This window comes from Coffea arabica, chromosome 1c (assembly GCF_036785885.1).
Source record: "Coffea arabica cultivar ET-39 chromosome 1c, Coffea Arabica ET-39 HiFi, whole genome shotgun sequence".
NCBI classification, from domain to species: Eukaryota; Viridiplantae; Streptophyta; class Magnoliopsida; order Gentianales; family Rubiaceae; genus Coffea; species Coffea arabica.
Window position 1 is genome coordinate 46,566,589 of NC_092310.1, and position 26,713 is coordinate 46,593,301.

Sequence of the window (26,713 nt, forward strand, 5' to 3'; positions counted from 1 at the left end):
TCCTTGACTAGGTGAAGAGATTAATTCATATTTGGTATGAAAAATCCACACAAAATTGTAGCAAAAGTCGCGGCCATTGTGCTTTGAAATTGGGGAAATTCAATTCGTCTGACATACAAGAAGGAACAAAAGACTACTCAAAGCTCAAAAGTAGAAAAGTTAAAGTTCTCCCCAATTTTGCTCTCTGACATGCGTGGGAAGATACCCCTCAAAAGCTACGATGGAAAAGTCAAAGGAAAACTAAGCTTCAGGAGGAAAAATCCTCTACTCCTCCCTCTATCAAAAGTCCTATTCTAATGCCTGGCTCTGTGCGGCGGCTCTAGCCCCCAAGGGAAAGAACGCCTAGTCCTATGTTCCTTCTTCTCCTTTTATGCTGTCTTTCGCAAATTATCAGAGAGGGTCGCATCTTGATATTCCAAAAATACCCCTAAACATCTGTTACTTGAACTCTTTCCCAATGACTATCAAATTGGCCTTGATTGTAATATTTTTGTTCTACTCCCTGAAATAAATGTAAATTACGAAAAGTGAGTAGAATATAATAATTAATCAACATCAATTCAGGTAATAGGGGAAATTAATAATAAAATAAATGATAAAATTGCAACCTATCAATTCCCCCCACACCTAAACTATGCTTGTCCTCAAGCATAAGAACAGCAAACAAATACCAATATTTGATAGTGGCTACTGCTCTATCCACCAAATTGCCAAGATACCAAGAAAAATAATAATCAAGCATCAATGGTCAAGTCCAAGAAACATCACTCCTGTTTAGCTTCTAAACCATAAACTCTTCCAATTTCAGGTTAACGAATCTAAAAAAAAAAGGAATGATGTACAACATTTATCAGCAAATGATCCAATTATTAATCAAAATCTCAACATTGAATCCATAAATCGGCAAGCTGACTATTATTATACATTAACACAACCTTCACTTTTTTTCACATTTTTTGTTCCATTTTTCTCTCTTTTTTTTTTTTTTTTTTTTTGCTTTTCTCAATAGTAACAAAAGATTTAGTCGCTAGCCATTTGAGCCTTTTGACGCGAACTCTGACATTTGTTAGATGAAAGAGCCCGGTTACTCAGGTTCTATCGCCACGTGACCACGTACTCATAGCAATTACTATTTTTTGACGCGAGAATCAACACTTTTAATGAAAATCTCCGGTTACTTGGTAGTAAAGACTAGCGGAGTACAGTCAACTCTTATTCACAGCCAAATAACACCAAAAACTCAATAACTCAAAAATTAAAAGAGAATTTACATCAGCTAGCCTCATTTTCAAGCATGGAGAACTAAAGTTAATAACCGAACCAATTCACATAAAAATACCAACAATCATTTCCAATGCCTAGAAAAGTTAACCAAAAATTAGAAGAGCTACATAATCCGATATTCACCAAAGAGGTGTTCTTAGAGTCAACCACATTAACTCGATACACCTTTATTACTCAAACTTGGCAAAAGTAGAAATAGAGGCAACAATCCAATATCAAACCTTGGCCTGCACATGTGAGCTAATCACTGAAAAGAAAGGAAGAAAATGAACGAGAGGTGGGCAAATAACAAACTAAAAATAAAGAAAAAAAATCTAAAAACTAAAAAATAGGAGAATTAGCACAGCTGTCCCCCTCCACACCTAGATCCTACATTGTCTTCAATGGAGGAATTAAAGCAATTAAAGTGAAGAGAACAATGAAACTTCCCTCTCAAGTGGCTACCGGGTATGCAGAGACGAGGGAGGGAAACCGATGTGGTGGAAGTACGCGCCCAAGTTCTCCACAGATCGATAATTGAAGAAGGTGGAGCTGGTGGTAGCTAACAAAGGGGAACAGAGGCGCGACACGAGAGAGAGGAATGGCCGTTGCCTATGGTGGCGGCGGACCGTGGATGGTGGATGGCGCGTGTGGAGAATGAGGGACGACGTGCGAGCAGCGGGCGGCCATGGACAGTGACGTGCGGTTGCTGACGATTATGCACGGAGCCTGGGCTTCGTGAGCTGGCAGGGGTGGCGTGACGCCAGGTGGGGGTTGCCGGAGTTGTGAGGGAGAGAGATACGGCGAGAGGAGTGAGAGAGATGGAAGCGGTGGTGGTAGTGGAGTGGCGGAGGTATGCGAGTGACGACGGCATACGCAGAGGCGACAGCATAAAGCTTCGTGGGTTGAAGTGGAGCACTGGTGGACTGGGTAGTGGCGGCGGCGATGGAACTTCAGCAGCGGCGGCCAAGCTGGAGTGGAGGCGGCGTGGGTCTGCTAGGTGGATGACGCGAGTGGGACAGGGGCGCGCGCAGACAGTGGAGGGAACTTCAGTAGCGGCGGCGGTGAAGAGGCGGGTGAGCTGTGATGGAGGTGCGAGGGAGGTGGGTGGCACAGCTACGGTGAGATCGAGCTGGTGGTGGCGCAATCTGGGGTGCGGCGGTGGAGCTTCGTGCGCAGAGCAGCTGGGTTGCGCGCGAGGTAGAGCTCGGGTGGAGGTGGGCTACTTGCGCCGTGAGGGAGCGAGCTTCGGAGGAAGAGCAGCGGCGGCGCGCAACGGGCGGCAGCAATCGCGGCGTCGGCATGCGCAGAGGGAAGGAGGGCAGCGGGGAAAGAAAGAAAGAGGAAAAAAAGAAGAGGAAAGAAAGAAAGAAAAAGAAAGAAGAAAAAAGAAAGAAAGAAAGAAAAAGAAGAAGAAGAAAGAAAGAAAAGGAAAGAAAAGAAAGAATAGGGAAGAAAGAAAAAGAAAATAGTTTTTTTTTTGGGCTTTTCCATTTTTTTTTTCTCTTTTTAGAAAAATTTTTTTTTTTACAGGAAGACTCTCCCCTTTTTTTTTAAATTACTAAAAAAAAACCCCTTTTTTTTGAAATTATATATATATATATAACTTTTTTTTATTATTGACAAAATTTATTTTTGAAATTCCAAAGTAGAGATTAACAGAAAATCAATAATCGTTCTTGAGCTTTTTGAATACTTATCTTTCCCGCGAACATGACGCGGGCACGTCATGAAGACACTGAATCTGGAGCTCTCCAGATTACTTGACACGGGCACGTCAAGAGAGTAAGAACCCTTTCTGACGAATCTGACCGTGAGCTCTTCAAATGTCATGACGCGGGCGCGTCATGTCAGAGGGATGCCTATGAATCCTCAAAAACGAAAATTGAAGCCATAAATCAGCCAAATTCAAGGAAAAACATATTTAAACTAACAAATAAAATTAAACAAACAACTAAAGGAAATTGGGTTGCCTCCCAATGAGCGCCTCTCTTTAATGTCTTTGGCTAGACATTATCATGTTTTGTTCATGGAGGATAAAATCTTGTGACTCGTCTTAATGTTTCATCCTCTATATAGTCCTGATAGCCCTCGTAAATAGAGTAATCCTTGGGCACACGAGTTACGGGCTTCCATGGACTAGTAAATAGCGCTAAACAAGTCAACGATAATTTGAATTCTCCATTCACTCCTCCCTCACTTGCATTTATTGGTTCAAGATATCTTGCCATCGCCACTCTTAATTTATTCCTATCATGAAATTCGAAATTGTCTGGTATAATAAAGTCAATTTCATTAACAGGAATTGAAGAGTAAGAGTCAGGAGAATATTAATGAAGGAGTGAAGGAGATGTCACCGCATTTGGAGATTGTTCACTGGATTCGTTCACTTGAACGAGTTGATCCTGGAGTCTCATGTCTTGCATTTCCGCTTCCTTTTCAACTGCATCTTTAGATCCGTTTCCTTGAAACTCTTGCAGTTCCATGTCATTTTACCGGATAATTGCACTCTCATCTCCTTCAAGATTGATATTGGTTTGTGAGGGCAATTCTTCAAGGTGAGAAGCTAATCGCTCTATCCTGGATGTCAATTGACGCATTTGATCCTTCAGGTCGCGAAGGTTCGCTTGTGTCTCCTGATGAAATCGATATGTATTAGTAGCAAATAATTCAATCAATTCCTGAAGAGACATACCTGACATGGATGATGGTTACTGAGACTCTTGCTGTTGAAAATCCATTGGCCCGGTCGCATAATTAAAATTGGAATTATCCCACCATCCTTGATCATACCCGTTTGAATAAGGGTCATACCACGTTTGAGATCGAGGTGAAGAATCTCCAAATTTTCTTTTGAGATAGTCACTCAGGTAATCTTGATATTCGGGGCACATACCGGTTGAATGATCTCTAACATAACAAATTTCACAGGTTGCAGCAATCATTCTTTCTCTAAGAGAGTTTAGTGCCTCTGAATATGCAAACTTAAAAAAAAAAAATAAGCCTCATTGCCTTCCCTGGAAACAAAATCCAGTCTATCACCAAAATATGGAGTGTTAGAAGCCATAAACTATATAAAAAAAATAAGAGAAAAATAAAAAAAAATAAAAAACAAAAATAAGATGAACTCAAAAGGAAACAAATTAATCTGGCACACCAGTCTCCGGCAACGGCGCCAAAAATTGACAGGTTGTCAGCCTGTGCAATAATAAAACCTGCTCAAATTTAAAGTAATTTCTGTAGATAGCGATAAGTAGGGTCTAATCCACAGGGATTGGGAGTAATTGTTCCTTTCAAATTCACAGTGACAAGAGGGGTGTCTTTATATCAGGGGTAACAATTTAAACAATTCAACTAAAAGTAAAATAATAAAAATAAAATAGCCAACTAGAAATTAAATAACAATTTACTAAAATCTAATGAGTGATAATTGAGGATCTAGCCAAGGAATAATTTCAGCAATGGTTCACCTAATTGATCATCGATACTAAGCCAATTCCAATTATTTACCAATAAATAGGTTATAACTGTCAAACAAGCGATGACAGTCAACCCCTCCTTACTGTGTCGGTGATTAAGGTACGCCCGTTAATCACTGCCCTAATTGAGAAATAATCCTAGGTACACCCATAAGATTTAATTCCCCAATTGGCTTACGTATTAGAGGAGCCCTATTCTAATCAAATAACGGACTACCAAGGTTATTTTAGATTAGTCCGCGTATTCCCCTGACACAAACCCAATCATGCCAGCTGTCACTATTTCAGGACAATTAAACAATTACGGATTTAATGCCCTAATTGATAGTAAATTACCAAATTAACTAATTATCCGGATCCAAAACAATCAATTAATTAAATAATCATAAGCACTATAATCAAGGAATATGCGAATACCAATAAATAAAAGAAAAAAATGAAATTAAATCGATCTCACAATTTTAGACGAATCAAAGCATTCGTTGCTCCTTGACTAGGGTGAAGAGATTAATTCATATTTGGTATGAAAAACCCATGCAAAATTGTAGCAAAAGTCGCGGCCATCGTGCTTTGAAATTGGGGAAATTCAATTCGTCTGACATACAAGAAGGAACAAAAGACTACTCAAAGCTCAAAAGTAGAAAAGTTAAAGTTCTCCCCAATTTTGCTCTCTGACATGCATGGGAAGATACCCCTCAAAAGCTACGATGGAAAAGTCAAAGGAAAACTAAGCTTCGTGAGGAAAAATCCTCTACTCCTCCCTCTATCAAAAGTCCTATTCTAATGCATGGCTCTGTGTGGCGGCTCTAGCCCCCAAGGGAAAGAACACCTAGTCATGTGTTCCTTCTTCTCCTTTTATGCTGTCTTTCGCAAATTACCAGAGAGGATCGCATCTTGATATTCCAAAAATACTCCTAGACATCTGCTACTTGAACTCTTTCCCAATGACTATCAAATTGGCCTTGATTGTAATATTTTTGTTCTATTCCCTGAAATAAATGTAAATTACGAAAAGTGAGTAGAATCTAATAATTAATCCACATCAAGTCAGGTAATAAGGGAAATTAATAATAAAATAAATAATAAATTGCAACCTAACACCTATTCATTGCATGGCATACTGGTGGGATGCTCCTCAAGAAGATCATCAACTGAGACAAGGTCATTCACTAAGTTAAGCATGATCTGCAACTTCATTAGACAGTGACCAACAGGTATTAATTCTGTTGTATAAGAGCATAAAATGGGGATTTTAGTAGCTTAAGGAAACCATCAAGGACAAAAGATAAAGGCTCCCCACAAAACAAAGGCACAACTTCCTTCTAGAGTTTGTTTCTGTCAGTCTCATGACTATGGTCTAATATCCATACAAAGACAGATGATTTTCCATGAGATAGGATTCAAGAACAATTAAAAAAAACCCCAAAGTACTGGATGAAGAGTAATAGCAATCCCTATAGAGAAAATATTGATTAGATGAATAGGAAAGAGGGATGTTAATTGCTAGAAATGTTTAGAATTTATTACAGTCAAGTATATTACAAAACTTCCAAGATGCTAAATAATAATCATGTGTAGATTTTATTCAAGTAAGTATCTAATTAATACGAAACCTCCCAAGATTTATCATTTTCAAGAGGGTACGGATTTGGGAATATCCCTTGGCAAAACCAAAGCCTTCATTGATTCGCCTATGGCATGAAGGGGACCTAAATTTTCTTTATATTTGTTTTCCACAAAGTTAGTTAGACTAGTTACCATATTGCATGTATAAATATTCCTTTTCTGTTTTGGATTTCTAAGATATCAATTTAAATGATTAAATTTACGATAAGTTTCCTTTCAGAATGTTTAAGTATTCATTGCAAATAAAACTAATTTAAAACATAAAAACAAGCCAATAGAGAGTTAGGAATGTATAAACGTAGTTTTTCTTTTCTGTTACTCTTTCATAAGTCAACTATCTAACAAAGGATAACACTTTTTTCTTCAACTCCTTTTCTCGTTCACCTATCACTTTTCCTTCCATAACCAAAGAAGACAAAGCCTAAGTTTCTTGCAACGTACTTTTTTATCCTTTCCTTGTCCTTCAGTTCCCTAACCAATGGACTATGTGGAGAGGAAGTGGAACCAAATAGGGGGGGTGGAATTTTGAAGGATACGAGCTTTGTGACATTATCTAAAGTGTTTTAATGCAAATATGCCTAATACTGCTCAAACTTATTACCCTTCTTTGCTATAAGATGCACCCTGTAGTTTTTGCCATTGAAATATTGGGTATCTACTTCCCCTACTGTTTCAAATACTAAGTTGGTCTTGGCCTGTTTGTTGTGCAAACCCACTGCCAATTTTCCAACTTCAATCCGACGGGGTCGTTTGGGTCTAGACTCTGCCAAGGAGTACCGAATCTAGCTTCTGTGTTAATGCTGGCCACCAGCACTAGTGCTAGCATTGCCAGGACTCGATCGTTAGAATGAAGAGCCATTTTTGCTGTGTTTTTGGGTCTGTCTGTGCTTATGAGAAAATGAATCCCCGTGGAGAAAGAAGTTGTTCTTGGAGTAATTTATAGGGGAGAATTTGAAGAGGCCACTCTGTATTTGTTTGTGTTATTCTCTTGTTCGTAATTGAATGGTTTTATCTTTCATTTAATAGCCTTAAATCTCATACACATTAAATTGATGTCTCAACAAGTTTCACTTTTAAATTTACCATTGACCTTCATTTATTGATCTCTTATGCATTAATTCCACTGCACCCATAAATATATTAGTGTTCTATTTTTAGTGTGTGCATGTTAGGGGTGTAAATGAATTGAGCCGCTCGTGAGTCAAGCTCGACTCGAGCTCAAATTGGCTCGAGTCGAAATCGAGCTCAAACTCGAACTCAAAATATTAAACTCGTTAGCTCGCGAGTCGAGTGTATATATATATATATATATATTTATATTTTTTTATTTCAAATATATATTTATTTTTTTTTATTTTAATAGTAAAATTACATATATATTCTTAATATTTTATTATTTATTAAGAAAAAAATAATATTTTATTTATTTTTTTAAAAATAAAATAATTATTTTTTATTTTTTTTCGAGCTCGAACTCGAGCTTTAAATTGTCAGCTCATCGAGCTCGAATTCGAGTTTGAGTTCAATAAAATTAAATTAAAACTCGACTCGATTAGGTCAAAACTCGATTTGGCTCAACTCGTTTGCAACCCTAGTGCGTATGCATGTGTGTGTATGCATGTATGTATGTATATGTGTGTGTGTATATAGACACACACACAAATACTCTATCATAAGCGCACACACACACACACACACACACATATATATATATATATATAGACAGACACACAAATACTCTATCATAAGCACAAATGTGAATTGAAGAGACATCCGTAAGCACAATGATAAAAAATTTCTTGCAAGCACGCTGGGCCGACCGTAGTACTATTTATCTAGAGTATTTCAGGGTTGAACTTACACGAACGAGTCAAATTTCTTTATTTTAACTATTCTCACAAAAGATTAAACGAGTAAAGAATTGGTAGCATCACAGAGGAACTAGCAATTAATTTGATTAAACTAATGATAAGTATGGAAACAATAGTCAAGCAAATCTAGGGTTCAAGCGTTAATTCAAAGTTTGACTTAATTCCCCAATTATTTTTTCCTGTCAAGCTATGAACATATCACACAAGTGTATTTTAGATTATCTCTCGATACATCCAAATTGTGCCTAATCAAATCCTGCATCTCTCTCGAAATCGTAAGTATTCAATTAAACCCTTTAAAAATCTTGGTGATATAAGTGTGTTATACAAAATTGATCTTCATTTATTACAATCAACACATTAAATTGATGTCTTACCACATTTCACTTTTAAATCTACCATTGACCTTCATTTATTAATTCTCTTATACATTAATTCCACTTCACCTATAAATATATGGATTAGTCTTTACTATATGACAGCGTATATACTATCAACATTGGATAAATGATAATTATGCAAAATTTGAATTTGAAATTTAATTTTTATACATATGTCATGAATTTGATAGTAATAGTGTATATACTGTCAGTGTATATAAGATTTATTCCAAACATTTTGGTGCCCTATTTTTTGTGTGCATGTATGTGTGAGTGTGTATGTTGGACACACACATAGTCTATAATTTTGAACCAATAATGATAAATTATTGTTCATCTACTCATGTACTAAACGAATTTTAAAGTTCAAAGGGATTTATTATTTAAAAGTCCATTGTTTACTTCAAAATAATCTCTAGAGTCCATCGTTTACTTCATATCAATCATTGAAGAGTATTTATTATTTCATTAAAGTTTCCCACATCTCAATAATATAAACTACAATAATTTTAGCTTCATTTCATATTCTTCAGGCACACAATTGAAAAACCCTTTTAGTAGAACTAGAGAAAATATGGTAATCATATCTTCTTGTTCATATTCTTTTTGAGCCCTAAACAAAATTGAAAGAAATAGTAAAATCGATACATTCGTTCACACTTTTGTTTGTGCCTTTAGGACATAAGATAAACACATAAAAAAAAAATGTACAAATTATTAAGATTACACCCTTTGTCTGTAAACACTGTTATAGGGAATATTTACAATTTTGCTGATAAAGGATATTAGGCTTCCTTTTTGTGCCCTTAGGACACCAAAGAGAAGAATTTTTGTTGTATTATTGGTGGTAATACTTTTCATTTTATTTGCAGTCCAACAAGATAGGACATGACATTATCTCTTTAATTGCATGATCACCCAATTTGTGATATATATATATATATATATATATATAGTCGACTGAGAAGAGAAATCTATAACAAGGGAAAATCTTGTGGAACACTCACATAATTTAACATTTTTCTTTTAAGGGGCTGACATGCCACTGAATAAGGTATAATGTCAAGTAGTTTTCTAAAGTGTTGATTGTAATTTGCACCTCTAAAGTATTCATGATTGGCACTTCCCCGCTAGATTATTAATACCTTAAAATTTTAATTTCCTCTAAAGCAATTTAAGAACCCTAATTATGTTGGACTTTTAAGTAGCCATTTCACAAGTAGAAAGGCAATCCGCTCAATTAAATTACAATATTGGCCAATATTGGCTCTTTAAGAATAACCACTCAATTATTGATTATTGTTTGTCCTTTTATCTGAATTTGATATTTTCACTGAAAAACAACATAAGCATGTATCAACTTCAAAGAGCAAGATGTATTTGTATTCGGGTTGCTATTCTTAAACATAATTTGTGTGATTCAAAAAATAAAGGGTCATTCTTATTTTTTATCAGTGAAGTGAAAGCTAAATTTAATTTGTATTCAAGTTATTGATCTGTATTGCCCAAAAAAAAAGTGCTATAATACTGCAATTGATAGTTTAAAGGAGCAAAATGATAAATGCGAACATTTTAGGAGTGCAAAGTGCAATTAACCCGTTTTGCAGAAAGCAAACCAGAGCTTTGGAGTTTGAACCTGAAGTTTTGTTCGGATGACAAGAAAAGCCTATTTGAGACTTTTGATGAACTGCACAAGATGATACGATGTTAGTTGAAAAATGGAAACAAATCATTGCTAGCCTTGATCTTTTATTCTTCTTCTTTTTCGGTTGCTTATCCCAATAACTCAGTATGGGACCATTGTCCAAGCCTTAAGGTCCAACTAACTTGAAGGCAAGCAGCAGGCAGCAGTAAGCGAACTGCGTGGGATTTTCTAAAGGACTAAACAGTCAATATAGGAATACATTAGATTGAGTTGATAAATTAATCATCATCGATTGTTGAACCATGAAAATTAAATTAACGTTTGTGATCATTGTCACTATCATTATTAGTTTTCTACTATAGATAGTATAAAAAAAGGTTTAATTTTTTCTTTGCTGAAAGTGGATATGCTGATCTTGAGAATGCATGTCACATGTATTTTTGTCAAGTTAAAATTAATTTTGAATTAATTGTTATGCTTATACATTGTTAGTCAGACTTATTTATTTATCGAGTTTTTGAGTTGATGGATTCGAATGACTCATTCAAATCTAAATGCATATTGAAACTAAACTATTCATGGGGTAAAGTCGAGTAAATCCTACGTATACTGACAATTTATATACTGTCGCTGTTGGATTTATAATATATCTGTAAAAGTTAATTTCAAATTTAAATTTCGTATTGTTATCATTCATTCAAAATTGACAGTGTATATATTTTCAGTATATAGAATATTAATCCTCAAGTGAATCCACTAACTTTCTTTTATATTTTTGTTCTTCTCCTTCTTACTCCTTACTCCAAAAATTCAAGCAAACTTTTCAATTGTAGCCTAATTGATTCTTATGTTAATACCTAAATCTTTTTTAACTCCAATAATATTTCATTAGTTGACACTTGTCACAGTCATCATTTGTGTCATGGCACAAAATATCTTTGGTTGTTTTCTTTTTCTTTTTATTTGGATAAAAAAAATTATTTACTAATGTAATAAGTTTTAATTTTTATTAGTATAAAATATTATTACTTATGTTTAAACAATATGCAGGGACTTCAACCCTCACACGTGGATATGCAAAAGTCTAATTTTCATCCAGTTTCGAATTACATATTTGTTCACAATACTAACATTTACACCTTTCATTAATTGCCATATAATGTAATCACATCTAAATTTCTAATTCTTTCATTTATCTTTATACTCCACTTAACTAGCTTATCCTTCTATAATACTTATGAGTCGTTATTTTTTTTCGTTTCAAGTACAAAATTATAGCACCATTTTTTTTAAATTCCTGATCCTCTTTTTCTTCACGTTTCTTTGGTGCCATTCACTTTTTTATTTTCATTTTTTTTGGGGCTCGTATATCTGCAGAGTTTCCAGAGTATCTCCAATTATCAAGCCATTTTATGGTGACCAAATTTGCAAAAGGACTTCCCCTATAATATCAAATTTTTTTTGTTGACCCAGCATGTGAATTGCATTCTTATTGTTTGCTAGGGATGGCAATTCCTGACACGACCCGAAAACACGACACGAACCTAACACGAAATTAATGGGTTTGGGTTGAGGTTTTGGGAGTTCGGGTCAGAATCGGGTCGAACCCGATGAACCCGAAAAGAAAACATGTCAATTTCGGGTCAACCCATGGTGACCTGATATGACCTGATGTGACCCGTTTACGAATTAAAACTAATTTAATATACATAAAAATTATTTTATCTAACTAAACTAAATCATTCTTTTTTTCCAAAGGCATTAATTACTTAATCCTAAATGAATTTATTTAACTTGTGTGAAGTTAAAATTATTATATTTGGACAAATAATATATTATGTTATTTTTTACTTTTATGTTGTTTTAATTTATTTTATATTTGGTTTGGGATAAAACACTTTTATGGTGTTTAATTTATTTTAGATTTGGTTTGAAATTATTTATTTAATTTTTTATTACTTGATGATGTAATTAATTTTGTGAAAAATTGATTTTATTAGAAATTACAGTGATAAATTAATAAATTAAAATTAAGTTTCGAATCATTTCGGGTCGACCCGCCAACCCGTCAACTCAAAAATTTCGGGTTCATGTCAGGTACCTTGACCCGTTTCAGGTTGGTGGGTCGGGTTCGGGTCAGCAGGTTCTTTGTTATACTTAGGCCTCAACCCGACCCGCCAACCCGAACCCGACCCGTTTGCCACCCCCTATTGTTTGCTCCCACAAACAACCAGCCTAACTTGTTCCTAGCAATGTTATTAAACTCGTGCCAGATAGTGATTCGACTAAACTACTAGGTCAGGGGTTAACTAGTCGGATCGGTTCGACAGTTCTCAAAAATTCGCTGACATCAGCATGATGTCATAATTATTTTGTATTTTTATAAGTTTTAGAAAATATTGAAATTAAGTTCTTGGTTATATTCAACCAATCATAGAAAATGGTCCAAAAAATTAGATTTGCAATCAAATATACACCTAATAATTATATATAAAAATATAAGTTCATGGCTAAAATATGTCTATTTACCAAAACTATTTGAAAAAACTAAATTAATGCAAATTGGAATCACTGATGTTAAATTGATAAGATCATAGGGATGAAAATATCTTAATTTAAAGATCATTCAAGAAAGCGAGTAATTTTGGTACTTACACTAAGTGAGTGTCTTTTTTTTATTCCTATTAATAAATAAATGTGTTACAATTTAAGTAATTTAAATTATGTTTAGAGAAAAGAAGAAAGAAAAGTTTGAGAACCAAATTAACCAGTCGAAGTGGATCACTGGTTTAACTAATTTTTGACAATTTTGACTGATTTTTGATCAAAACGATTTTGTGTTATAAATCAACTCGAAAAAAGACCGGTTCACGGTCGGACTGGTCGAACCAACGGCCCGGTCCAAGCCTAACAACGCTGGTTCCTAGTACATCTTTAGACTGTCTCCCTCTGCCTGGCTTCACTAAGCGCTATTGGCCTTTTCATATTGGTTCTGCCCACAGTGAGCAGAAATGTTCGCTTTCCACCGTACCCAAAACGTTCTCTTTGTCCTTTTTTGGCTCAATAATTGCTTTAGCCTGCAAAATGTGGTAGACCAATTTGTTCTTCTTTAATCTCCTAACTACCTTTTTTAAACTTTCAGTCTTAGACTGAAAATGCAAGACAATTTTAAAGACTAAAATCCAGTGTCTAACCTTCTTCATACAGCTTTTTGCTCTGGTTCTGAAAGCTGATAAAGAGGTAAAGGAAGCTGAATGCTGCGTTTTGTATGATCCAAGACAGGAAGAAATGAAAGCAGTCAGGCAATACCCTGCCTTTATGAAGGCATATTTCCCTCCAGACAGCAAGCAGAGCTTGGTAAATGGCTGTATATGCATCATTGCAAATGCTTTATTTGTTTGAAAAATCACTAAAGTATGAAATGTGTCTCCTTGTTATGCTTCTGTTTCATCTGCATGATCTTTTTTTTTTTAAAAAAAAATTTATTTTGCAGTCTTTCTTGCAATGTAGTGCTAAGATCAGATCCTAAACTTTGATAATGTACTAAGCCACGAAGATCATGAAGAAAATGGTGCCTTATTTTGTTACATTTTTGCTGTTTTGCATACATATTTGACTGCCCTCTGATTTGTTGCCCTGTATTTTGTATTTTCTTAACTATATTTGACGAGCCATCTTCTTGTTCTCCTGCATCTTTTATGTTCTGATGTTGTAAGAGCCCCTTTCACTGTCATGGGATCTAATATCTTTTGCTGCCAGGATGAAACCTATGTCCAGGAGTATAAGTATATAGAGCACTGATTCTTTCGTTGGTAAAACAAAATCGAGTACTTGTTAATACCTAGTTGAACACCTGCCCTAATCTTGCACTTTGAATTTTTTTTTTTTTTGGGTGATGATGGTGATTGAACAGAAACGTCCCTTATGACAAATTAGTAGAACATGATGAAGGGTAAAGTGTGGATTTTTTTTAATCCTGTATTCCACTATTTAATCGTCATTTATATTTTGGTTGTAGAAACTTCCTTCCTCGTTCACATCATTTCTGAAAAGCTCACTGCCAGACAAGGTTTTTCTCAAGAATCATTACGATGATAAGAGAATTTGGGCTGTGGAGGTAGCCAAAATTGAAAATGATCTCTTTTTCCAAGCTGGCTGGTCACAGTTTCTTGCAGAAAATTGCTTGGAGTTTGGAGACCTTCTAGTTTTTCAATACAATGGGGGTCAGGAGTTTGATTTCAAAATACTGGGAAAAACTGCAGACAAGAGGGAGGTAATTTATGCCTTTGACTTCAGTTCAGAAGAGCAGCAGGAAGAAGAGTATCCGCAAGAAATGGAAAGTGAGAATAAGAGCAGGAGAGGTGCTGTTGGATTGAAGACTAAGAGCAATTCTGACAGTGGTAGACAGGAAGAGTTTGAAGAGGTATCTTCCAAAAAGAAACAAAAGAGAGACTTCCGTGGTTCTGCTGCACGAAAGAGAAGTCTCCAACGAAGAGAAATCTGTAAGTTTTGCACCTGCGTACTCTGAATAATGGTAATGTGATTTTATTTTGTTAATTGGAGGGATTTTCTTGCTTTAGCTGAGAACAAGGCTGGCAGATCAATCAAAGCCTGTGGGAAAGGTGTCCATTTCATTGATAACACTGCTGATGCGGAATTTAAATCAAGAGATGATCGGCCTATAACTCCATGTTTTGTGGCAAAAGTTGATGAAAAGAGGTCAAATCTAGTGGTGAGACCATTGCTTTGTTCTTCATCTCTACTGAAACAGTTGAGTTGCGTGTTTAAACCTTGATCCACCATGAATCCACCATCAATATTGTGTTAAAATTTTAATATACCGTGCTTATTTGCTGGTTGTAATACAAATTATAAGGTTCTACAGTGATGCTACCTGTGGAATAGGTCTCGAACGCATAACTTTCAAGCTGAAAAGATAATATTGGACAGGGCCCCTTGTCAGACTCAAAGAACGCCGAGTAGCTGGTTTTCTTCTCTATTAATTTGAAATTTTTTGTTCTACAGAACTGTTCCTGCAAGAACTTTCCTCCATCTTGGTTCATGAACCTAATGTAGCTATTTGCTTTTTTACTCTCATGTTCATTGTTATGTGAACTCTTGTTCTTTTAGATTTGCTGCTCATACACAGGTAGCCAGTTTTGCTTTAAGAAATGACATGTTCAGTCTCCTGGCCCTATTTGCAGCATGTTCCAAAAGATTTGGTCACGGCCTGTGGTATTTATCCTGAACAAACTATGACCATCCTTGATCCTGCTGGGAACAAATGGACCACAAAAGTTAAGCAGTGGCAAGATGGACGATTTATCATGGCTGGAAGCTGGAAATTTCTGTTCATAAGGAATGGTATGCGCCATAAGGACTCCTTCCTTTGTGAGTTTGCTCAAGGTGCAGATCCAAGTGAAGCTTTGATTAAAGTTTTTATCCTCATCGGAAAAAATGACTCTAGCAGTTCAGGTGCTGCTGAGCCTTCTGAAGCTTGAAATCCTAGAGTTTTGGAATCAAGAAAGTAGTCGTCAAATGTTAAAAGTTAGTTTGCAGGTGATAATTCAGTTAAAACTATGTGCAACTTGAACCTTGTTCTAATCAATGTTGCTCTATCTTCGACTTGTAGCTTCTTAGTCTTTTCTGTTAGCTTCTAGTGTTTTAGAGTCTCTCATTGACTCAAATTTCTGATGTATTTTGGCGTCAATTAAGTCATTTTAGCTAGCCAAAGGTATATTTTATCCCTAGTGCCTATATCCAAATGACAAATTTAGAAGATGTTCCTTAGACTACTAATGACTATTAATGCCTAAGCTATTGTGTCTTGATGAACCAGTTCTCATCCCATGCCCTTATCTCTGACAAAACTAATCCTACACACGTACCAAGATCCACAATTTGCCAAGGCCAGCCGGCTTCCCATGTAAATAAATATGAGTTCGCCTGCAACTAACAATTGAAAATCAGAATATGTCTAAATGATAGATACGATAGATATAAACGTGAGAATCTCTAAAATTAAGAAGAATAGGATTTTCCAACAAATATACCCTCTAATCCCTTTGTCTCCAAGTTTGATGAACCAGCTCTAACCCCATGACCTTTGTCTCTCCATGAAACTTGTCCTGCGGCACCATACCAAGTGCCACAATCTGCCCATGCCAGCAGGTCCGGTCTCCTCCGTCCCACGCCTAAAACAGGCCCTCAGAACTCTCCACTGCACCACGGCCACGGAGATCACGGTGGGCAATGGCAGCCTCTTGCATTAATCCAAAGCATGTTAGAGACTTTCAAAATCGCAGATAGCTAAGCATACAACTTCAATTAAGATAGAAAAACATAAAACTTTGAGGAAGCAAAACTAAAGGATATGTAATTTGAATTTTAGTCAAAGCATGTATTAAGATGCAGAGTTTGAGGCCATCGAAAGATTGCACTATTATATCAAACAAGAATAGCAGTCACTGCCGTAAAAATGATGTCAGGAAACCATGCAACTAAGGGCACAGAACAGGCTAGCACTGCAGCAGAGTACAATAAAACGAAAAAAAAAATTGACTTCAGGCACAGCGTTTTCCTTCTGGAACAGCAACTGCAGAATAGGGACAGAACCCGCACGGGTCACCCTGCGTGGCTGGAAGAAGTCTCTGATGTGTCTTTAGATGTTGACCCAGATCGGTGGCAGTGAAGGAATCATATCATATTGGAGAAACTGAAAATTATGAATAGCCAAAATGAAGCAAACTTTGGACTTCAAAGGCCAACACTTCGCAGACTAAGAATGCAAGTTTTTCAATGGACAACAGTGAAAATAAAAATTCCAAGCAGGAGAAGCCATAAATTCTGCACTGGAATACCTTTTGCCTGTTTTCCTCCCATCAGAAAATGGGAAGAAAAAGGTAAAATAACACGTGATCAGGATCAACAAAGCTTTAACTACTAGCAAAAACATTATCAACAAACAATATGCAAGTCAAAAACCCTCATGAGTCCAGATCCCAGTATTTGTGCATCCTCTTCTAGTGCATATTGGCCAGTTTTAACCTCCAATTAGCCAAATGCAAAAAAAAAAACCATCATACACCAAAATATCTTTAGACCCAATCAGATCAAGCTTACGGGACCGCGGTGGTCCTAAACTTATCCTATACACAGTAGCAGAGCTTCAACTCACCCAACAAAACTGATTATCAACAAAGAGTTGGCTTGCACCACAGTCGAAGGGAAAATACAGATAACATACCGAAGTATCTGATGTGCATAATCTAGAAGGATTCATTAAGCACATGACAAAGAGTGATTGGACGGCAGCAAATAGAGTTGATCATCATTCAACAGAGAATCTAGATACTTGAAATGAGCACATCTCCACACCTTATTGTAATCAAAGTCTCTACAGAGTAAGAGCCATGAACAAACTGGTTTCGCCTGATCATCTTATACGTCAAGTAAATTCCCTTATACAAACCTGATGGATTTCTTCCACCAATCATGACACAAGTGATCCGATGAATTTTCACCCAGGTGAATGTGAAGCCAATTTAACTGAATTTAAAGCAAATGATCACTAACCACCCCGATCACGAAAATGTAAGAACAATTTTTCATGCTAGAACAGATAAACATCAGCAGAGATGCTATGCAGACGAACCTAAAGGAACAGGAAAATGAGGAAAAGAAAAATGTCTTGTTTAACTATTCATCTACTTTCAAGTACTCACAACCATGCCAGCATGAGCATACAAGTAGAACTCATAGTTCTTGAGATGACAAACTTTATTGTCAATCAATGGCCCTGCATCACCTCCCTGGTACGAGTCAATCAATGCAACAATAACTTTCTTATGTAGCCTAATTGCATCGTCTGTCAAGTCAATACCCGGGGCAACATTTTCTGGTGCATTAGGCTGAAAGAACTTTGTATGATGATTTCTCTGTGCAGCAATGACCACGACTTTTGGAGACCATTTCTCATCAAGAAACTTGCAAGCCTACAAAATGGAGACAATAATTATCATTCTCATGAATAAACCTCAGACTACCTCTACTATTAATTTGTAATGGAACACTCCGATAATTTGATCCAGCTCATGTTGATTACTTGATTAAACTGCGACTCACTGACAGCATGGCTGCAAATGTACAAAATAAAAGAATAGTCAGCCTCAGATATTTGAAAAAAAAATGTTGTTTAAAAACGGTAAGAGCACTTTTGCCAAGATAGAAGTATATGAACAATAAAAAATTTAAAACAAAATCTCTACTTAATTAAGCATACTCATTAGGTACAAAGAATCAGAAAAGTCAGTAAAGATTTATCTGCATTTCTTGAAAACTAATCAAGAAATGCAACTCAAATACAATAATAACACAAAGAACAAGTAATGCCGTCCTGACAGCCTTTGCTAAATGAAAGTAATAGCAACAAATCGAACACATACACCTGAATGTGATGATCTGATCTTTCTTATGCCAGAGCTTACATAGAAATCAAGCAAAGTCTCCCAAAAGTCCATAAGGAATTTTACATCTCGGAAATACCAAGATCCTTCCTAATAATCTGATAACACTATATCCACAAAATATGGAGCATATGAAGAATGAAAGAAAATGCATTACATTTTCATCTCATTATGTACTCCATAATCTGGAGATTTTGTTCGGTTTGAAGCTTCGCTGGCCAAATTAGACACGGGTCAATGTGCAAATTACAAAGCACAGCATAGACTATACCTGCTCAGCAAATTCATTTGCTCTCCAACACTAATATAAGGATATAAAGGAAAACTTTTTAAACTTGCTTACAAATTGATGTAACAGGATAACCTACACAATTAAGAGAAGCACCTGGTAGTATGATTTTTTTTTTTTAAGCAATTATAATAGTACAAATGTGAAATCTTGGAGCAACTCAGGTGAGAATTCAAGAGAAAATATGCTGTAAGAATTTTTGTTTCATCAATATGAGTACAATCCACAGTTTCTAGAGCATTGCATACTCGATCTGCAGGATCAGGTGTAATAATCAAGCTTCAGTCATGAGTTATTTTCTATTAATTACCATGTTATGGAAATAGAAACAAACTGACTAAATTGACTGCTCTGGTTTGAGTGCAAGTTGAATAGGTCATGGTGCTTGTATCGTGGCTTTAATCAACTTGAATCAGAAAATTAAAACTTACCAAATTATCCCTTCATCCTCAATGTCTGAAACATATTTTTAAAGGGAATCAATTATCACAACTTTTGGGGATCAGGTAAAGCACAGATGCTCTATATTTGAAATTAGTAGCCACTGTCTAAAACTGACAATGTATAATGCAACTAATACAAACAAGAATAGCAAAATGCACAAGTTAAACTACATGGACCCCGCCCGTTATTGCCTGAAAATATTTAACCATCACAAACAAGGGAGACTGAGCATTTAAAAAACCCAAATTGCAGGCATTTATGAACTCAACTGATTCACCTTTTGGTGCTCTGGAAAAAATGAAGCAGAGGAGTAAGAGCATTACAACTTTCACCATCCAACACAAGTAGACAAATATCAAAACTAAACTGAGCCATGTGACACATCCATTTCCGGAATTAGGATTGGAACCTTAGACACCACAGGAATTAAAAGGAGAATCTCAACCACCAAGCTCCCAAGGAAGCAAGAGCATGGAAAATTGGCATTTAACAATATTACAAATCATTTACATAGTACAAGGAAAGCAAAGAAATTCAAGCGTTCCTACAAGGCTATTAAAAGTCTAACCTTTACATTGGCCTTAAGGAGAACAGTTGTAAGACACTGGTAGGAACCATGCATTGAGTAACATCAGGAAACATCAGGAACATCAGTTGTAATATCATATGCAGCCAAATTCCTCTTTCTCTGAGAACCTGAAAGAAACATCAGGAAACATGTTATTCAAATAATAGATAATAAGCAAAGTGTGGTTATTATCTATGCGTGCACATGCAAGCTGAGGCAAAACAGCAAAAAGGTTGCACAAACCATAAAGATCACAGTTTTTGCTCTCTGGAAGGAGACAAAAGTTATTTAGGTGCCCCTAAAAGTTTAGCCTGAATCTGTTCAAGCTTCTTTTCCAACCTTACAAGAGAGAGTAGTTGTCTGTACTTCTGATTCTTTTCAAATACATCAAATGGGTGTTCCACATCCTGCAAACTTAAAGATATCACTAACCTGTGGCCACAAACTAATTAATCTTCAAATCACAATTTAAGCAAAACCCACGTAGAAAAAGCGGAAGATGATTCCAAAAGGAAACAAGATCATACCATGAACTGGAATTTGGGGTCAAATACGCACCATGCTGCTCCAAAACGGCAGCCTATACCTTCGCATCATCCTCTGTAAGTGGATCCTAAAAAAATTCTTTATGCCAAGAAAAAAAATCCACGAAAGTTATTGGCCAATTTTGGATTATAAGGACCGGGAGATATATCTCTTGCCAGAAATAAAGCCATGCAAGAATTCGAGGCCAGCCGCAACTGTGAAGGATACATCCCCACTAATTCTGAAACTTTTAGTGGGGAATAATTAAGAGTACTGAAAGCTACCACTGCTATTATTGCTGCTGCCTCTCCAATTTCGTGGGCGCATCCCAAATTCCCAATGGCACATCCCTGATGGATTCTGAATTGTCAGAGGAAAATCTCTCGCTGCCCAATTGGCCAACTGACTAGGTACCATCAGCATAGGAACTCTTGTACTTGCGAGTGCCTTGAGCATCACAGGACCCTGGATTCTCCATGTCTGCACAGGTTTTGGAAGAGCAAAAAATTGGTAGATATGAGGATGATTGTTTAGGGTCATACGTCTGTCCAGCTTGTTGGCTACAGTTGATGCATGGCTTACACTGTAGCCAACTCAATTCGCTTCCGGTATCAATTATCATGGAGAATTGTTTGGCAGGAGAGCCAACATTTACCTTGGCAGAGTATTCACCACTGACCGGACCTCCATAAGTTACAGGCCATTGCAGGTTAGAGGAGGAGGTGGTGGTGGTGTCAGAGAAGGTGATGCTTAGCTTGGAATGCAGATACTTCAGTCGAGCTAAATCTCTGGCCAAACGGGTGACGGTGACGGTGCGATAATGGTCTGGTGTTTTAACAATTGAAGGCTGTGGATAAAGTGGAAAAATAAAATGTTCGGATGGAAGAATGGCTGCTGTCCTGAGATGGCAGTGAGTTTGAAACAACAGATGAAAAGCTAAATGAGGGAGCCAAAGGAAAAAAAAAAAAGCAAATGACGGAGAAGGTGCGAAGTTTTGTTTTAGCCATGATGATCACTATTAGTTGCTGTTGGGTAAATGAGGGATGACAGGAATGAGGCAGAAGATTGCTATTTATTCAGCTTGCAAAGAGCAGATCAGGGCTGAGATTTGGACTACGAGTTTCGTCTTGCATGATCCCTGTTCTATAAACTTTAATGTAGGATGTTTGAGAATCCAGATGAACTTGGCCTTGTTTGCAGCTCATGTACAATCCGAGCCGTGATGAGGAAACTTACATACCATTACCATATGCACGAGTATTATGATTATTGAGTTCCTCATACAAAGGGAAATTACATGATTGATTGAAGACTCTGTTAAGCAGAAGATATCTTTCATTGTTCTTTTGTTTGTGTCTTTCTTGAGATTTAGAACTTTCAGAGCAAGTGATCAAGCACTCAACCTTTTGCTTAGTTGCTAATGAAAACAGTTTTCATTGTCTTATCAAATTTAGATATCTTTCGCAACCAATGTCCCTAGTGACTATCTTTTGCAATGCCAATAAAAAAAAAGAGCTTCTCTCTCTATCTGTGAGCTTCTCTCTCTAGTGTGAGCTTTCTCTCCAAAGTGGGAGCCTTCACGTTTTTATGACTTACGGTTCCTACGCCTGTTACACCCTTTTACCGCCTACCTTTTGAACTTTTCGTACCGTTCAACCATCAGCCCTCCAAAATTCAAATCTTCAACTGTTCTTCAAATTTTAAAACCAGAAACTTCTTCAACCCAGCAACGTTCGAACGCCGTTTATCAAAACATTGCTCCAAGAACTTCCAACACTACCTGACAAATTGTAAGGAAGACTTTTAATATGATCAGTAAACAACATTGACAGTCAGATCAGAGGCCTTTTCGCAACAAAGCCTCAAACGGTGCGAAGATACGCTTTGAAAGATAATAAAAGCTCCTTCTCATGCTGTTTCAACGCTGGACATCACACAAGAAAGGATGCAGTCTCTCAGTAGGTGGTAACATATTAGTTTAATTGTCTTACTTTCCTCAAGCCCGTCTCGTCTGAACTCTCTTCTGTGTGTTTCTCTTGTTTTCCCTCTTCTTCTCACTCCTTTGTAGTTTAACACCCTTCTAGTCTCTGTTTTCTCTTGAGTGTAGTTTTTCTGTTCTGCTTCTGCTTGTGTGCTGTCTTAGTTTAACTCTCACTTCAGAAAGGTTAGCTCTTGTGCATTTTTAAGTGATTTAAAGGAATCCCTGCAAGTATACGGTCTGCAAGTCATGGAGGAAGATTTGGCAGAGATAATTCAGAGATTTGCACTATCCTTGTCTGAAATGAAGGGGGCTGAAATTGATGCGGAGGATCTGGGCAATGGAGTGCAGGAATGTCAAAAGTGCATAATTGGTAGAATCAAGGGGGAAAAAGTAGCAAACTTCACAGGGGTTAAAAAGTTTGTTACTGCAGCATGGGGCTATCCAAAGGATCTGAGGATAACAGAACTAGGTCCTAACCTGTTTCAGTTCCTTATTCCAAGAGAGGATGAAAGGGAGAAAATCCTGAATGGTGGGCCTTGGATACTGGATAACCAAATTCTTATCCTCAGATCGTGGGAACAAGGGATTGAAGAGGATGAGAATGCCTTTAGGCTAGCCCCCTTGTGGGTACAGGTTTGGAACCTCCCGCTACACTGGATAGCAAAAGAAGTCGGCAGGAAAATTGGAAAGGTGTTTGATCAAGTGAAGGAGGTAATCATTCCTCAAGGGGGAGGGAAGGAAGGTAAGCATTTGAAGCTGTGGGTAACAATGGACACAACCCAACCTCTTCCTAGAGGAACAGCTGTGAAAGTGGATGGAGTGTATAAGTGGATACAATTTAAATACGAGAGGTGCCCTGACTTCTGCTACAAATGTGGGAGGATTGGTCACAGTGATAGGACTTGCAAGACACATATAGTTTTGAGCAAAGGACAGAATGAGAACCAATATGGCCCGTGGATGAGGGCAGGGGGAGGGAAGATGTCACCCCAAAAGGAAAGCAATATGTCACAGAGGAAGGAGAATGAGAAGCAACACTGGTTGTACAAGGATGGAGAACTTGTTACCAAGTACCAAAGCCTTTCATTTGAACAAAGGAATCTGATGGGAAGCTGGACGGTAGCCAACAAGGTGACACCAAACGGTGTGGGAAGCAGACACCAGGATTTAATTGCTATACAGGAACAGTATGTTGGAGACAGTGGAAAATGCATGGTAAAGGACCAAGAGGAGGGAGCTGAAACTGTGGGAAGGGGACTGGAGGACAACCGAACCAAAGCCCCTGTGAGTGATAGCACTAACACGAAGGAACAAGAAGGAAGCACTCCAATAGCTAGTGAGACAGAAAAGGTAACTTGTGATGGCATAGGAAAAGAAGGGGTAGGCCAGGTTCTGAATCCTGGAGGTGAAAACAAGGAAACGGAGGAAATGTTGGTAGATGCAGAAATACAGGTGACCCCAGAAATTAAGAATTCAATTGAAAGAGGGAAACAAAAAAGAGGAGTCAAAGGCCATCTTAGGAAAAGGCAACCAATCAGGGACATCACAGGTCAGCAAAATGAAACACAAGCAATGGGGAAAAGGAAGTTCCAGCTTGTGGATGAGGAAATGGGAGAAGTGACTGATCAGAATCAGGCAGGGAAAAAAACCAGAATGGAGATCAATAACGAGCTCTGTGAGATGCAGGGGAAAGGGATGGGGATCAGCCTTACCTGGTCCCCCAATAAGCCATGAAGGTTATGGTGTGGAACTGCCAAGGAGCAGGGAGCCCCTTGACAGTTCCCCAGCTGAGGGAGTTCAATACACTCCTCTCCCCTGATATGATCCTGATGAGTGAAACTAAAAACAAGCAGGCAGTGATGTATCAAATACAAAAGAAGGTGGGAATGGAAAACAGATATGTAGTGGATGCGGTTAACAAGGCAGGTGGTATGGCTTTCTTTTGGACAAACTCAGTTCAGGTGAAGGAGGTGCAACACACGGATTTTACCATTGAAATACTGATTGAAGATGGTGAAGCAAGACTTAATTGGTGGCTAGTTAGTATTTACGCCAGCTGTGAAAAACAAGTGAGGAAAAAGCAATGGGACATAGTTACTGAAAGGAAAAAGGCCTGGGGGGACAAGGTGATAATAATAGGGGACTTCAATGACATAAAATGTAAAGAGGAGAAGTGGGGTGGAAGGGACAGGGATGAATGGACTTTTACTGATTTCCGAGAGTTCATAAGAAGGAACACCCTGGTGGACATTGGATACGAAGGACTGCCCTGGACCTGGAGGAATAGTTGGGATGAAGATTTTGAAATAAAAGAAAGACTCGACAGAGGGTTTTGTACACCGGAATGGCTAGAAGTTTTTGCTAATGCGAAGTGCACTCATGTGGAAAATTGGGCTTCTGATCACAGTATTTTGTTACTGGATACCTGCCCTGCAAATAGAAGAAGGAAAAGGAGGTTTTATTTTGATAAACGGTGGGTACAATATGAGGAAGTCCATAAACTGATCAATGATGCTTGGAATACAACATGTGAAGGATCCAAGATGTACAAAGTGACCAAAAGGATAACAAGCTGCAGGATTCATCTCCTAAAGTGGCACAAGAGGAAGATTGGTAATGCAAAAAAGAAGATTGCAGAGATCAAAGAGGAACTAGAAAAGAAAAAGAAGCAACCCTGGATAACAGGAAAGGGAGAGATTGCTAATCTGAAAACACAATTGACAAAGGCATATCAAGAAGAGGAAATGTTCTGGAGTCAAAAAGCAAGATTACAGTGGCTGAGGGAAGGGGACAAAAACACCAAATATTTCCATGCAGTGGTGAATGGGAGGAGAAGGGCATGCAGAATGAACCAAATTCAAAAAGGTGATGGAAGCTGGACAAAATCAGAGCAGGAAGTTGGAAAGGAAATAGCCAATTACTATAGGCAACTCTTCACTGCCTCAATAGCGGCAACAAGGGAGGACAGCATTCGTGAGATACTTGAGGGGATTCCAACCACAATCACTGAACAAATGAATAAGACCTTAATCAAATTTGTGGATGAGAAGGATTAAGGCTGCTGTGTTTTCCATGAATCCCAGTAAAGCCCCTGGAATTGATGGCATGACCCCTCTTTTCTTCCAAACTTACTGGGATATCATCAGAAAAGATGTAGTAGAAGCAGTGCAAGCTTTTTTTCACTCAAGTCACATGCTAAAGTCCATTAACCACACTCTTGTATCCTTAATTCCCAAAATCCCTGCACCTGCTAGCTTAATGCACTTTAGACCCATAAGCTTATGCTCTGTTCTTTGCAAAATCATTTCCAAAATCTTAGTGAATAGACTCAAGCCTGTGCTTGATAAGTGCATTAGCAAAAATCAGTCTGCTTTTGTTGCGGGTAGACAAATCTTGGATAATGTCATTTTAGCGCATGAATTTCTTCATCATCTGAAAAACAAAAGAAACGGGCAAATGGGATGTATGGCTGTTAAACTCGATATGTCTAAAGCCTATGACAGAGTGGATTGGGATTACTTGAAGTCAATGATGGAAAAAATGGGCTTTTGTGACATCTGGATTAAGTGGCTTATGAACTGTATAACTAATGTGTCCTATTCTTTCAGTGTAAATGGAGAAGCGAGGGAACTAGTTAAGCCTGGGAGAGGATTAAGACAAGGCGATCCTCTCTCACCATATTTATTCCTGATCTGCTCAGAAGGCTTCTCCAGCCTACTCAGAGAAGCAGAAAGTAGCAAGAGGATTGAAGGAATGAGGATCAGCAGGAATGGTCCTGCACTAACCCATCTCTTTTTTGTAGATGACTCGTTGATACTGAGCAAAGCTGATCCAAAAGAAGCAAAAGAGTTGAAGGTAATCCTAAGCAAATATGAGGCAGCTTCAGGTCAACTAATCAACTTGGAGAAATCCTCAGTTTTCTTCAGCAAGAACACTGAACAGAAGGTGAAGGATGCAATAGGGGAAGAACTGCGAGGAATTCGAGCTGTACATCAAGGAAAGTATCTGGGGCTGCCAATGATAATTACACGATCAAAAGAGCAGATTTTTGGGTTTATAAGGGACAACATAAGGAAAAAGATGGAGCATTGGAAGACCAGGCTACTCAGTCCAGCAGGCAAGGAAACTCTTTTGAAGGCAATAACCATGGCTATGCCAACGTACGCCATGTCTTGCT

At 37.6% G+C, this 26,713-nt stretch overlaps 2 protein-coding genes across 2 annotated transcripts; both read left to right on the plus strand.

Moving 5' to 3' along the window:
- The first annotated feature begins 13,379 nt into the window (after window positions 1-13,379).
- Window positions 13,380-16,043, plus strand: LOC113724424 (putative B3 domain-containing protein At5g66980). The gene is made up of 4 exons (XM_027247350.2): window positions 13,380-13,621; window positions 14,283-14,766; window positions 14,845-14,996; window positions 15,469-16,043. Exons 1-4 carry the CDS (start codon window positions 13,553-13,555, stop codon window positions 15,763-15,765), a joined length of 1,002 nt encoding a protein of 333 aa, XP_027103151.2. The 5' UTR covers window positions 13,380-13,552; the 3' UTR covers window positions 15,766-16,043.
- An 8,223-nt stretch (window positions 16,044-24,266) lies between these two features.
- LOC140005642 (uncharacterized) lies at window positions 24,267-25,592 on the plus strand. The gene has a single exon (XM_072046664.1). The coding sequence runs from the start codon at window positions 24,267-24,269 to the stop codon at window positions 25,590-25,592; it is 1,326 nt and encodes a 441-aa protein (XP_071902765.1).
- Window positions 25,593-26,713: the final 1,121 nt, after the last annotated feature.